At 34.6% G+C, this 14,353-nt stretch overlaps 1 protein-coding gene and 1 long non-coding RNA gene across 3 annotated transcripts in view; one reads left to right on the top strand and one right to left on the bottom strand.

Moving 5' to 3' along the window:
• The first annotated feature begins 568 nt into the window (after positions 1-568).
• On the top strand, positions 569-6,569 carry LOC138865427 (uncharacterized). The gene is made up of 2 exons (XR_011399379.1): positions 569-1,706; positions 3,581-6,569. It is a non-coding gene; the product is annotated as an uncharacterized lncRNA (long non-coding RNA).
• Nhe1 (Na[+]/H[+] hydrogen exchanger 1) overlaps positions 5,335-14,353 on the bottom strand; it is a 17,598-nt gene continuing 8,579 nt past the window's right edge. Inside the window, exons 7-15 of one of the 2 annotated variants that reach the window (XM_027361836.2) lie at positions 13,834-13,935; positions 13,290-13,468; positions 12,861-13,105; positions 12,234-12,403; positions 10,805-10,946; positions 9,682-9,824; positions 8,628-8,711; positions 7,312-7,455; positions 5,335-7,202 (exon numbers count right to left, since the gene is read on the bottom strand). In XM_027361836.2, the coding sequence (XP_027217637.1) occupies positions 7,104-7,202; positions 7,312-7,455; positions 8,628-8,711; positions 9,682-9,824; positions 10,805-10,946; positions 12,234-12,403; positions 12,861-13,105; positions 13,290-13,468; positions 13,834-13,935 (1,308 nt within the window). In that variant the 3' untranslated portion in view covers positions 5,335-7,103. Of the gene's footprint in view, positions 7,203-7,311; positions 7,456-8,273; positions 8,373-8,627; positions 8,712-9,681; positions 9,825-10,804; positions 10,947-12,233; positions 12,404-12,860; positions 13,106-13,289; positions 13,469-13,833; positions 13,936-14,353 lie in introns of those variants that run through there. The other variant, XR_003476109.2, reaches the window with a different exon arrangement.

Raw genomic sequence — 14,353 nt, 5'->3', positions numbered from 1 at the left:
ACATTATTTCCCCCATAGGCTGACATAAGTCCCATATCAATATTTCTAAGATTACCTTCCGTAAACATGACCTTCCACAAGAGGTCAAGATGGGCGGAGAGTCCTGCATTGTCCGACAATATCGACCCCTGCCCTATCAATGTCAGAAATATTAGCGTTTTGGCCACCCTCCCAAATAATCTTACTATCCTCTGTGCGCCTAACCTGGTCATAACCGTTCAAATTGCCTGCACAATCATGTAATTTACAGTAGTCTGAGGCAGCAATTCTCAGATACAGACTTGGACTTATTCTGTGAGAGGCCAGACAGGATGCACGCCGACAAGGCTTTCTCTCACTCCTTACCCCAGAGTTATCCTACGCTCCACACCTCTCCCCTTTTCCCAAGTTGTCTTTTCCCAGTATAGAAAATTCTTAAAAATGACCCAAGAGAACGCTCCTTATCCTACCTCCAATCGCTCCACTCCCATGCCTTCTACATTCAAAGTGACTACGACATCCATCTTCCTCTTGTTCCCTCTACTCCTTCCCGACCTACCTCATCCTCTCCATCTCCGCCTTCACCAACCCTGCTCCCTCCTGGATATTCATATGAATCCCTTTTGTCACAGGTATCCTTCCCCGGATCCTTCCTTTCCTAATGAACCTCCTGATACTGCACCTTCCCCTGATCCCCTACCTCATTCCCCGGATTCTTCTACTTCTCCGACACCCATTGCTACCTTTATTACCCATTAATTGCTTTACAATGGCTCTTCTACAGTGGAATAGAGGTTTCTGGCCTCACAGACCTGCTTTTCGCCAACTCCCATCTTCGTATAACCGATTCATTGTCTGTCTCCAAGTAACCTTCTTTACATATCCTCAAGTACTAATTCCCAATGACAATTTTGTATTATCCTCTCATTCTCTCTCTTCTCCATACTTGTCCATCATAAAACACATGTTATACTTCCTTTACAATTCACTGTCCTTGCACATGTATTCGCATCTTTCTTCGCCGCTGGATCACAATTATTTCCATTTACTTCTCCCCTTCCCTTCCCATTGAACTTTGGAACTTTACTTTCCCAACTCCAACCACCTTTCCTTTTAACTGTCGACACACTCTTAGGGGGATTCGCTCCTTGGAACATTTTTTTTTTTTTTTTCTAATACTGACCTTGTCCCTAAAGATGAAAGAGATGAATGAGTCACGAGACTATCTGTAGCGTCCATATCTTCACTCTCTCTAAATTATTTTTCTAAAATACCGGAATGCAGGTGTACTGGTAATGAACATGTATGGGCCTAAATGAATTCAAATTTACACATGTAGATTCTTTAATTGTGACTAGAGCATTTAGATACAACTGCAATATGACAAATGACCTCTTGAAACAGACCACACATTACTAGCACCCTGCCTCCAGAATAGAAATAGTTTCAAAGACTGGAATGTGCACCAGTCAAATTTTCGTCTTCGTTTTCATAAAAACCATACCTCAGTTCTTGCTGAGGTCACTGGTGGTGGTGGAGCATCATATGTCATCTTTTCCAGTAAAGTAGGAACGTCCCGCCAAATACGGGGTTTGATGCCGGACGGTCCAAGTTTATGACATTATTTGAAGAGGAAGAGCCTATCATCTGGCCAAGAACTGGCTCAGCCCTCTTGCGTGAGACCGTTTCGTCCCCAGAGTTTTTCAATACCCACTACTTCAAGCTCGGTAAGTGCTAGTTAGGACATTTTGTTTTTAATTAATAAGCGAAATTCATCACTTAAAATGAGACGATCACTAGTGGTGGTTCTCTTACAAATCTAATAATAATTTGGATCAATATTTAAGGCAATAGAGACAAAAAAGAACTGATAACTGACTATAGAGAGGGGGGAGGAGAGGGAGGTGATAACTGACTATAGAGAGGGGGGAGGATAGGGAGGTGATAACTGACTATAGAGATGGGGGAGGATAGGGAGGTGATAACTGACTATAGAGATGGGGGAGGATAGGGAGGTGATAACTGACTATAGAGATGGGGGAGGATAGGGAGGTGATAACTGACTATAGAGAGGGAGGGAGACAGGTGTTATGTGGTTGTTTATTTATATTGCCGAGAGAGTGAGAGAGAGACACGTTAGGATGTAATTCCCACTGCATCGTGCACAGACTGAGGTGTGGGACAGTTTCATCGTACCTTTTGCGCCTGGACTACCCGCTGTCCAATTAGTAGTCTGTGACGTCACACTCCCAAAATCCGAAAGTAGTTCCGAGTTTAGGCTTAAGAAGATGACATATAAAGGTCCCATATAATAAATTTGTGTCTAATACTGTCATACATTCCGTTCAATCTGTTATCAGTTCAAACATGCTTCTGTCCTTATTAAGAATCGACCGTTATATGAACAAGAAGTTCAAGTACAGGTACATGACTTGTACCTAAACCCGTATACCTGCACCTGTACTTGTACCTAAAATTTGCTTTGGTACACAGTTCTTCGCTAAACCAATTGCCAAATAGATAAAATCCTTCTTGTATTCTATTTTGTAAATCTTCATTCATATTTTATTATGAAACGCATGTGGAAGTGGTATAGGACCATACAGGATATCATGTTTATTTTTAGGCTCAAAATAGTCAATAAAACGTAATGAAATTAACGTCGAAGACAGTATTGATAAATGGGGGATAAATACCGTTTGAATTTCTTTACGTGACTTATATCTTTTAAACTCGCAAGAAACTATTTATGATTACATTTTGATAAGAAACAATCAGTTTCCTTTCGTCTTCCATTTTGTCTTCATGACATTATAATAATAATAGTGAAAATAATGATATAACCGTACAAAATTATAGTAATAATACTACAAATCATTATTATCACTATTATTGTTATTATAAGCATAGAAATCAGAATCATAAGTATAAGTATGAATAGTTTTTTTCTAGAACCAGTTTGCGTCTTCATACCCATCAGGTATCAACTGATGGGTATTTCTACTAATGAAATATAACAGGAATAGTCGATGTAATTAATAAATAAACGCAATATGAATGTACTATTCTTATTTGATCAACACTGTCATTGCTATTATCATTGTCATTCTTCTTATTATACATTATTATTATCATTTTGTATTATAATTTACCATCATAATGGTAATTATCACCACTACATGAATAATAGCCTTAACACTACTAATATAGCATGGTAGGAATGTGGAAGTCAGTCAAGTAACTTATGAAAATGCAGTTGTAAGTACGTGGCACCGCAGAGAAAGCCTTTAATATGTGAATAAAAATACACTACATGTGTTTGTTTTTTTATCAAAAGGCAGACAGACGAATAAGCTGTCTAAGTATAGTCACGTCCAAATTTGTATATTTTGATAAGCAACTAATGACCCCTCGTATAAAGCTCCACAAATACTGAAATATTGCCTTACATGTATATCATATTTGATGATACATGATAATAAAAATAATGATATCAATGAAAGTAATAACAGTGATGATTATAATAATGATAATGACTTTAATAATGATGATACACTATCGTTATTAATACAGTAACATAATTAAAGTTTTTTTTTTCTAGAACCACACTTCATACCACAAGTACCAAGAGACTCCTATCGATTCCTAACGAACTATAGCAGGATTATTCAGCGTAATTCATAAGCACAATATAAATGCCCACCATTATGAAAATTATCATCACTGTCATTGTTATTGTCATTATCATATTATTATTATTCTTTATCATTAATATTGTATTATCATTTAACCTACTAAAAGTTTTTTGTTTTGTTTTGTTTTACGTCCAAGGAGCGAAAACACATGTTCCTTATATTCTTTTTCCTTTTTCATATGTAGTCATGAAAAGGTTTTATAATGTTTATGATCATATTCCATATAGTTCTTATAAAACATTAGTTTATATGAGTTCTATTTCCACGTCCGTCAGCCAGCAGTAGCCCTAATTCAGCCGAAATTTCTGTCGATTCATAAATATTATGGAAAGAATGGGGGAAATAATAGCTTACAATAATACCACGTCACTGCATGGTGATTCTTTTTTATGCAATAGTGCAGATAAAACCCCAACCTGATAAACCTAGGGGGGATAGCATGTCTTCGGCTAGTTGTAACAAAAGGGACAAATATCCTATGTAAGAGAGATATAACCAGCATCATAATATTCCCCCACTCACAAATGAACATCGCAGCACCAGTAGGGAAATATCTGCTCGCACCAGCCCTTGCAAAAACATATTAGGGAAGTGACCGCCTGGCCAAAAAAATAGCAGGGGGGATAGTCTATCAGGGTTGAAGTCCCATTAAAGGTTTTGACTGACACCCGTGCCCTTATTTAAAACCTTATTTAAAGCACAAACCACAATGTTTGCAATACAAACATGGAATAACCGCACTCATTCTATCACATTTGCTTGCTTGAATAACTCAGTTAAAATTTAAAATATTATTTCATTTAGTCCCATTTGATTATCAAAATGCACATGATCATCCTAGGTTTATATATTCCAATTAGATATATACACATACTATTACTATTCACTTACTTCCAAAGTGAAGCTTGGCTTGGTAGCAGGCACCAGAGGCATTTTTCTTAATATTTCTGGGCATTATCATTTTCATTTAAAAACTGCACACTACGTAATGCACTACAATAAAAAAAAAGCAACGACGTTTGTTGTTGTTTAGGGTACCAATGCATTGTGTGTTCATGGTTTAATATTGCAATAACAAAGGTATGGTTAAGAACCAGAGGTTCAAATAAAGGTTTTTCTTTATGAGCAGGACTTTTAGTATACATAAGCATAGTATTCCTGTGTGATACTCAGAAATGAATAGGCATAGGAAAAGAGGGCACTGTAGAATGACGGCAGGGCCACTTTAGAATGGAGGGGGGCGGGACTCAACTTTTGCCCCCTGCTCCTCAACATTTTTTAGGACATTCTCTGTAAGCAAAAAACAGTGTAATTCCTTAGTTACCCAGTTATTGACAACACTGACCCCTGCAACTGGTGTTCAAAATGAATATTGAACATTATTAACCATGTAAATACAAATGTCCGAACTTTTAGTGAAGAAATTAATGAGTCTCTCTTTAAAACTGGTAGGTCCAGGACTCCCGGCTATTTTTGATGGACCCCCCCCCCCCCACTTCAAAATACCTTCCTATGCCAATGGAATGGAATGTTGCTTTGAGAGTAAGTTCCTTTATACAGTTCTAAAAATAGAAGGTGAAACACTTTTTCTTTTCTTTTCTTCAAGAATACTTGCACACAGCCAGGTAATGAAGCTTTTCAATTTGTGGTTTACACAGACTAAGGGTTTATATTTTTATTACAACCAACATAAGATAGAACACTAAAATCTCTTGATTAAATTAATTAAGATATCAATATGCATATACAGAATAATGGCACATTAAAAAAATGAGATGTCCAAACGCCCTAGGAATTTTTGAGCATAAAATGTGGGCACCCATCCTGTGCTGAATAAAAAATACAAAGCTCCACATTTCCACTGACCACTGAATAGTCTCACCAACTATTCTGACATATGTGAGATTTTCTCATAGCTGTCTTTTATACAAGTTTCCAAAAAGGATAAGGAAACTTTTACCTTAAAAAATATATATATATGAAGGAAAAAAAAAGTAAAAAAAAAAAAAAAAGTACTTGTAAAAATACATCACAGACTTGATTGCACCTTGGAAAACAGACAATCTTCTGTCCTGCAGTCACAACACTAAATACAACTTCTCAAATCTAATAAACATAACAATGGTATATGATCTTTTAAACTCCATTAATTTGCATACATCAGTTACAAAATTGATTTGAGCATTAAGAGCCACAGTATAAATATAAGGATAATTTCTATTTCTGTTTCTGTTTAAAATACATAAAGAATGCTTACCACCCATATTTGGAAAGCAGCAAGAAAGATTAGGACCATATTCAGTTCAAATATAAAATAAAAATCCACAATTTAATTTTGAAATACCCTTGAGTATCTATAATTATGTCTAAAAATCTTCACTTTGGGATGGGAGAGACAGAGACAGAGAGATACTGACAGATAGACACACTCACTCTCACTCTCACACACACACTCATACTTACATTCACACTCTCACTCTTACTCTCAGTCACTCAGTCACTCACAATCTCTCTCTCACTCTCTCTCTCTTGATGCAGAGAATTCTTTGAGGAGCACATACATGTAAAATCAGTGAGATTTCAAAACACCATAATTCTTATGCACAATACTTTAAATTACTGAAAAAGCAGTGTGTCTAGTCATACCCTGTTTCAGATTCAGAATTGGCTAAATCAGTTTGATTCAATTACCTTCTGAAATCTTTGACCACTCTGTTGAAATAACACACAAAGAAAAATTGATCACCTTTAGTAAAAAATATTATGGATCTCTAAATACTAAATATCTAGTGAATGATGCATTCAATGGTTTTTAAAATTTACTTCATAACTATGTTTCACAAATAATCTGACCCAAATGGTTACAAAACAAAACAAAAAATAATAAATAAATAATTTTTTTTTAAATGTTACATAGTTCAGGCTAGCATTGATAATGAAGCATGCAAATAAAATTGGCACCAGTGGTAAAATACTGTTTTTTTTAAATTATTATTCTGCTGTCAATGACCATACACACCAGATATTATAATAAATAGAACTTTTCTTTCACCCAATTTCCATAATAATTTCCGTTGCATCTCACTCTATCATACAAGTATCAGCAGTGCAAATATCCAGAAAATAACACAGAAGATTGAAAAGAAAGAAAGAATTCAAAAGTATGCCTGTCTACAAAGGCTGACTTAGTTCTGCAGACTCCTAAAATAGTAATTATAAAAATGGCAACAAAATCAAGTGAACAAATGACTATACATAGTGTTTATTTACACAGTGCCTATATTCTCTGTCCTTTCACTTGAGAACTTCCCATGTATTACATGGCACTTTATTGGTATGTAGTGTTTATACTTCTTTCTATAAATGTCATTTTATGATCTACAATTTTTTTACATTTTTCTAGACATTTCCATTTGTATCTTTTCTCTCTTAAGTTGCCGAAAATAGTTCCTCTTCCTCTGAATCAGATGGCTGGACATTGATTGACTGGTAGCACTGTTTCTTTAGGTCATAAGCATGTGATCTCACCTGTTGAAAGCATCAATATTAAAATATGAAAATTTGACCACTCATGTAAACGAGAAGATATAGAATAGAATAATTCCATCTTCAAAAACATGAACACTGAGGAACTCACCTCCTGGTGAGTTACACGCCTTATAAGGAATGGACGGAGATACAGCAGGTCCAGACGAAGGAATCCTCTCACCTGAGTTCCCACAGGGGTATCACTCTCTTCCTCTGTGAACTCTGACAAGTGCTCTGAATCAACAGCTTGCCCCTGTTCATGAGAACAGCAAGTGATTAGAAAAAAGAGAAAGAACTTAGTTCTCAGAAATAAGGAAATTAATTTATGGAAAAAAAGGAAAGCAGACAAATTGATTTATGAAAATGTATAATATTGTAATAATGTATATAAAAGGTATAGTATTGTCACAAGCTTGCAATATATTTCTGGAATACTCCCCTCTTTCTACAAGCCTTTTGCTAGATATGTGAGAGCAGGAGGCTCTAGATATGAAAAGCATATACTTCCATGACTAACAGATAATTGGTATTTAAGTAGAAACAAAGCTAAAATCAATGCTATGAGGAGTGAAGACTAGAAATGTTCCAGATGAATAGACACATGTTCCCAACATTTTATGTGAATAAGAACGATGATATCAAGACATCATGATGTGATAAAACAACCTCTATTTTACCAAAGACATAATACGTAGGCCTACTGTGCCTTGGACTAATTACTAAAAAGTACTCTGTCAAAAGAAAGACCTTTGTAGGAGACAATGAAGGTTTCTTATGTCACACAAAATATTTTCAATATTTATTAAAAACTGAGGAGAAAAAATGGAAGCAAATATGCCCCTAAATTTATAAAAGTGACTTTGGAAATTTCACATCATTACTAATAATGTTGGATATAATAATTAAAATATAAAAATAGAGCTTTGGGGATTCCTATATGTAGGAATAAATATGCATCTCATTTACTCTCCACAAAAAACTAATTCTCAATCCTAAAGAATGGATGGTGCCCTTAGCTGACAGAAAATTGTAATTCAAGAGAGGATACAAAATCTCGCTACTATTCCTTACAACCACGATGTACAATGATGATGTGATGACCATGATGAAAAGCTAATACTATCAAGTTGGTTCAATATTTCTTATAACCTCAGCAATAATGACAACAACCTGCAATTAGATGTACTAAAATTAAATTTACCCTGTTGAGGATACTATTAACACTTAAGTTACCATGCATTGATAAGACTATGACCTTTCACTGCTGAATATTAAGTATTCTCCAGTGATCTAAATATGCAACAAAAATATGATCATGCTTTCATGATATAACATAACTATTGTTGCTACTTCTATCCATATGTAATAATATTGAAGTTCAAAGACAAATCAACGAGCAGTTACTGCTATTATTAAAGAGCTTACCCATTCTCTTGTCTTGCTCATTGTGAGCTCCTTGTCACGTTCTTTCTGTCTTTTGTTCTTCTGCCTCTTGTCTGCCTTGAGGTACTGTAAATGTATCATGATTTAGGTCATTACTTTTCCAGTCAGAAGAAGAGGACTGAATTCTCCAATTAACCCCCTGTCTCTGATGGCATGACTTACATGCCATGTCCACTGTGATTCTAATCTATTAATCGTTTATACATAGATAACTACACAAGTTCTAACCAATCACCATAGAGTTAATTATTAGTCCTACTGATCTCACCTGTTCACCCTTTTCCTTGATTTTCTAAAAGATTTTTTTTATGATTTTCTATTTTCATTGTCATTAGTATTTTAATATAACTATAATAAACAAAAAATCAATAACAATAATAATATCAGCATCAATAATGAAAGAAGAGGAAAGAAGAAAGATATAAAAATTATATGTTATACTTTTATATTGAGGAATCTACATCACAGATTAAAATCATTAATTAAAAATATCATCAACCATTAAGATTCCTCACTGTTGAGTTTTCCTGCATGGTCAAACTATGTTCGACTGAATTATAGCCAGTTTGCTCTCAACCTGTACACTTTGCCAGCTCTCCTGACTGTTCTGTTTGCTAAGGAGATTCATTTAAACTAGGAGTAATATCTGTTTATGAGAAAAGCATGTCCTAAAGGGTAAGTAATCCCTTAGAATTGCTCTTACAAATTTGTGTGAATACTAGCCTGAGGAATAATCCTTTGGGATCACTTAGTTTCCAATGAAGACAGAATACAAACTTTTGAAAATTTATAGTCTGTTTTTTAACATAGAAATAAATTTCTAGGACAAGAAAATCTAGCTGAACTAAGTGTACTGGGCTGATATTTGCAAGAACATAATAATACAGATATTACGATAAACAAAAATAAATCAAGGAAGGTCCTTGATACCATCATTTCCTAACTTCAAAAAGTAAATTTGTTATCTACTCATTTCTCCTCACAACTAACCCAGGTTATAAAAGCAAAGAACTGCAGAGAACACCTTTAGCCTTACCTTAATAACAGGCATTGTTGCACCCCCAAGGCAGAAAATGGTAAAGAGTACAATGATGAGAGTTGTTGTTACAATTACATGTCGCTTTTCATCACTAAATTCCAGATGGAGTGCCAAGGCATAAGCAATGGCTCCACGTAAGCCTGAAAAAGAATTTATAATCATTAGGTTAAAAGAGCTGTATTCACAGGTTTATCATGTGTAGGACAAAGTGGGGAGTATGACAGGACTGAATTTAAGATAAGACTCGGACAGGAGTGTGTGAGGTTTGATATTCATATGGAGTGTAGTGGGGGAGATAAATGAAACTTTTACGAAGATGGCTTACAGATTGTCAAGGTATACTTTGGAGATGAACTAGTTCCTTTTAGCTTACAACACAGTGCTTGTAACTGGCTAAGAAGAGTAGTTGTGGCAACTAGAGTGTAAATCTGAGTGTAGGTGTGAGATGGAAGTTGATAGTTGTTGAGATGCATGATGAGTAAGAATGGAAGGTGACTGACTGTAAGGCTAAATGGGGAGGTACTGGAGGAAGTGAAAAGTTTAAGGAATCAGGCCCTGTATGTGTTGAGAAATGGGAGTCTATGGTTGAATTGAGATTGAAATAAGGTTAAGGATGCAGGAAAGTTCTAGATGGAATGAATAAAGTCAAAGTTAGCAGCACTTCATTTAAGGTAATGAGGAATCTGTATGGTATGCCTGCACTAGCTGTGTTAAACACAGCAGAAATATGGTGTATGAAAAAAGATGTATGAATGCAATGGAGACTAGTGTTTGAGGAGTATAAACATGTATATCTACAGAAGGACATGTGAGAACTTGACCTACTGAACCTGTGGTTCATTCATCCCTTAGATGCTAGGCATAAAAGGTTTGAGGAAGGAGAAATGATGGGGTTGTCTTGCCTAAGTGGTTTCTTTTATAAGGGAGCATGTATAAGTGTATTGAAAAATATCTATTCGACTCTAGCAGAGGCATGAGAGCAAATGGTCCTCTCTGAATACTATAATATATTAATGTTGGAATTTAAATTCTGTCAATTTTCCCAAATCCTGATGAAAGGAGTGTATCTATGATAAATTAATTTTCCAATATTTCTCAACTTTCAAAAATTATAACTTACCACTAAACCACATAATAAACATCATTTTATAGTTGATTTGATGATCTCGAAACTTGTTTACCAGCCATGACAAAGGGAAGATGTTTAGAGCACGACCAAGCAGGCACAGCACGATGCTCCACAGAACAAGTGCAATATGAAACTGGAAAAATGAAGATTATTGATCTTCAGGAAATATATTATACAATCATGATTTAAATATTGTGGGGTTGACTTGGCCTGAAATAACAGAGGATATTACTCAGGAGGTATTACAGTTGTGCTTCAGCTACTGTGGGAATGATTGACTCCAGAACATTCTTTAATTTAGTCCATGACTTTTATTCCACATTTATTCTTACTCACTGAATGGTTACTGTGGAATCCAAATTCCCTGCATTTTGTTAGTAAAGCATATATTCCTTTTCCTGAAATCAGTTTCAGGTGTTACAAACAAGCAGACTTACAGAAACATACTCTTTTCCACACAATATAGTATAAACAGTATTTTTGCAAAGCTATTAATATGCTACTTTCCCCATGTTTATTTAAGACAGGATGGCAAGAATATATGCCATGTCCACATCAATGGCTCCACAAGGGCTAAATAACCAAGGAGTTAATTAGTAACTGCACCTAGCCTGTTTTACCTTTCTCCTCAATCTTTGAAAAGATAATTTTTTACTTTTCATTGCTATTAGTATTGTTAATAATGCTATAATAATCATGATCTCGACAACAACAATAAAAGCCATCGTTAGCATTAAGAAACACATATTATTGTTGAAAACACAGAGGGGAAATTACCTGAAGCTACATAGGATTACTAATTGGCTTCTTGGTGGCCGAGCACCTGTGAAGCCATCTATGTAAAAATAAAAGTAAAAAAATAAAACAACAGTAGACAGTATGATTGCCCAGCGAAACTGGGTGGTGCAGTTTTCCAAATATAGTGTCACATTTTAATGAAGGTAAACCAGCTCCTTTCAGTGCAAATGTGCAACCATCCCATGTTATTACATTTTGGGATGAAATAAGAATTTAATGAAACATATTTGCAGTGGTTTAATTTACACTTTAATCTATTTCAAAGTGCACCACCTTGCCCCAAGTAAAGACACTTTTAAAAAAGTACAAATGTTGAATCCTTTATGAAAATGAAGGATGAAAAAAAGGGTTCAACTCCATCTAGTCTTCCATATACATTCTTTTCCATATGACATAAAAGTATCTAATTGTATGTGTATATGTGTGTATGTGTATGTGTACGTATGTGTATGTGTATGTATGTTTATGTGTATGTATGTGTAGGTGTACATATATATATATATATATATATATATATATATATATATATATATATATATATATATATATATATATATATATATTTGCATATATATCTGGCTATCTCTCTTTCTATTTGAAAATGAAAACATCTAGTTCATACCTGATGCCTGAAGCTGAAGAGTGCTAAACCCAGGTAAATGAACACTGTACACTCAGCAATGAGAGCCAGTGTTCTCATGAGATGCTGCATTGTGATCTGCATGACTGGTGACATGTTGAAGTGGGTGTAGTGGGACATAACAATCCCATTGAAGAGAATTGCCATTATACCTGACAGAATAGTAATGATAATGAATTAAATTATTGTGGCCCTATTACACATATTAGCGTGGATCTAGAAAACCTTGCATTGGAAGGCAAGAGGTTTTGACTGGGGGAAATGTTGGGATAAAAAGCTAAAGACAACATTTACAACATAAAAATCAAGCTCATCTAATAACACAAATTTCAATTTTAAGCATTTCAATACATATATATTATATTATATTATATTATATTATATTATATCATATCATATACATTATATAATTATATATCATATATTATATAATTAATTATATATATTATATACATTATTTATATAATATATAATATATATATAATACATATATATATATATATATATATATATATATATATATATATATATATATATATATATATATATATATATATAATACATAAAAAATAAATAAATCATCAAAATGAATACTGTCACACTTCTCACCTGATAAGTGAATACCCTCAGCCAATGTGTAGGGAGCATATATGAATATTATGATCATTGACAATTCTAGGGATGTATATTCCCGAACAGGAACATATTTCAGGGTGAGAGCGCTGAGGAGAGCAAAAGCCACACCAATACCAGCCGAGGCAAAGAACATGACACAGAAGCGCCATACTGTGTAGAGGAGAGCTTCCCCAGAACCCATAGATGCCATAGCAGGTGAAGCCATCTCCAGGATAGTGCTGAAATTCAAAAGTGCAAAGTTATCTATATAGGACTTTCCCTAAGATATCATGATCTCAATATTCTAATCCAAACAATGAAATATATAAAAAATATCATGTAAGGTCTACATGTGATAAGTTCTTGTCAGGATTTAACTTGAAAATACATGAAAATCTATGAAATTTCAAATATCAATCTTACCTAGTAAGTACAATTGAAACAGCATCATTTAAAATACTCTCTCCAAACACCAACATGTATAACACTTGGTCCACATTAAGAGCATGGAAGATGGCTAGAGTTGCCACAGGATCAACAGCTGATATGAGAGAGCCAAATGCAAAACTTTCCACAAAAGTCAGTTTATATACAACATCAGCCTGAAAGACATGAAAAAGCTAATTAAACATATGCATAAATGCTTGACTCCTACTTAATAATCAAATGATATCCCCTGAGGTATTTAAAATATAAATATAATGTTAAGACTGTCTCATGAATTCTAAGTACCTTTTATCAAAATCAGATGAAAGTATGACAGTATGCCTAGCAAAAACCTTGGCAGGGATTTTTTTTTCTTTACATAAGATGGATAAACAAAACAGACCTAATGCTCAGGAGTTCAAGCCTCTCTGGTGCCACATGAGAAGGTGGGAACCTCCCTGTAGGCCAAGGCTATACATCATCTGACATCATCTCATCTTATTATATATTTCACAACAAATAATGTTCATTTGTCTCTTACTTGACCCAGTAAGTACACTCCTCCTCCCACCACTAGTGCAGATATGAGTGTTCCTACAACTGCAAACACAACAATGGAACCAATATTCTGGAAGAAGTTGCCCTGAAAGATACAAAGTAAATGTGTTTACACCTGTAATCAACTTGATCAAAAGGGCAAACCTAACCCACTGACACTTGGGTGGCATGTACATGCCATTGCCATTGTGATTTTATTTTGTTTATCTAATTTAAACAGAGTTGGCTCCAAGAGTACTGTCAGTTAGTAGTCCTACCTCTTTCACATATTTACTCTTTTCCTTGATTTTTCATTCCTGATAGTATTGTTAATAATTACATTAAAAAATGTCAAGAAGTCAAGAAAATGGGAAATCATGAGATGTCACACAGCACCTACCTATTGACTCTTTGGTCACTCAGTACTTGTAGTGTAAAGGAATTGTGAAGAATTCCTTATCTCATATCACACATAGAATTAAGATTACAAAGAATTTATTTAATCTATTATCAATGAAAGAATT

The sequence above is a fragment of the Penaeus vannamei genome, chromosome 21 (genome assembly GCF_042767895.1).
Source record: "Penaeus vannamei isolate JL-2024 chromosome 21, ASM4276789v1, whole genome shotgun sequence".
Lineage (NCBI taxonomy): Eukaryota > Metazoa > Arthropoda > Malacostraca > Decapoda > Penaeidae > Penaeus > Penaeus vannamei.
The sequence above is the reverse complement of the archived record's forward strand: the minus strand, read 5'-3'. Positions and strand labels throughout refer to the sequence as shown.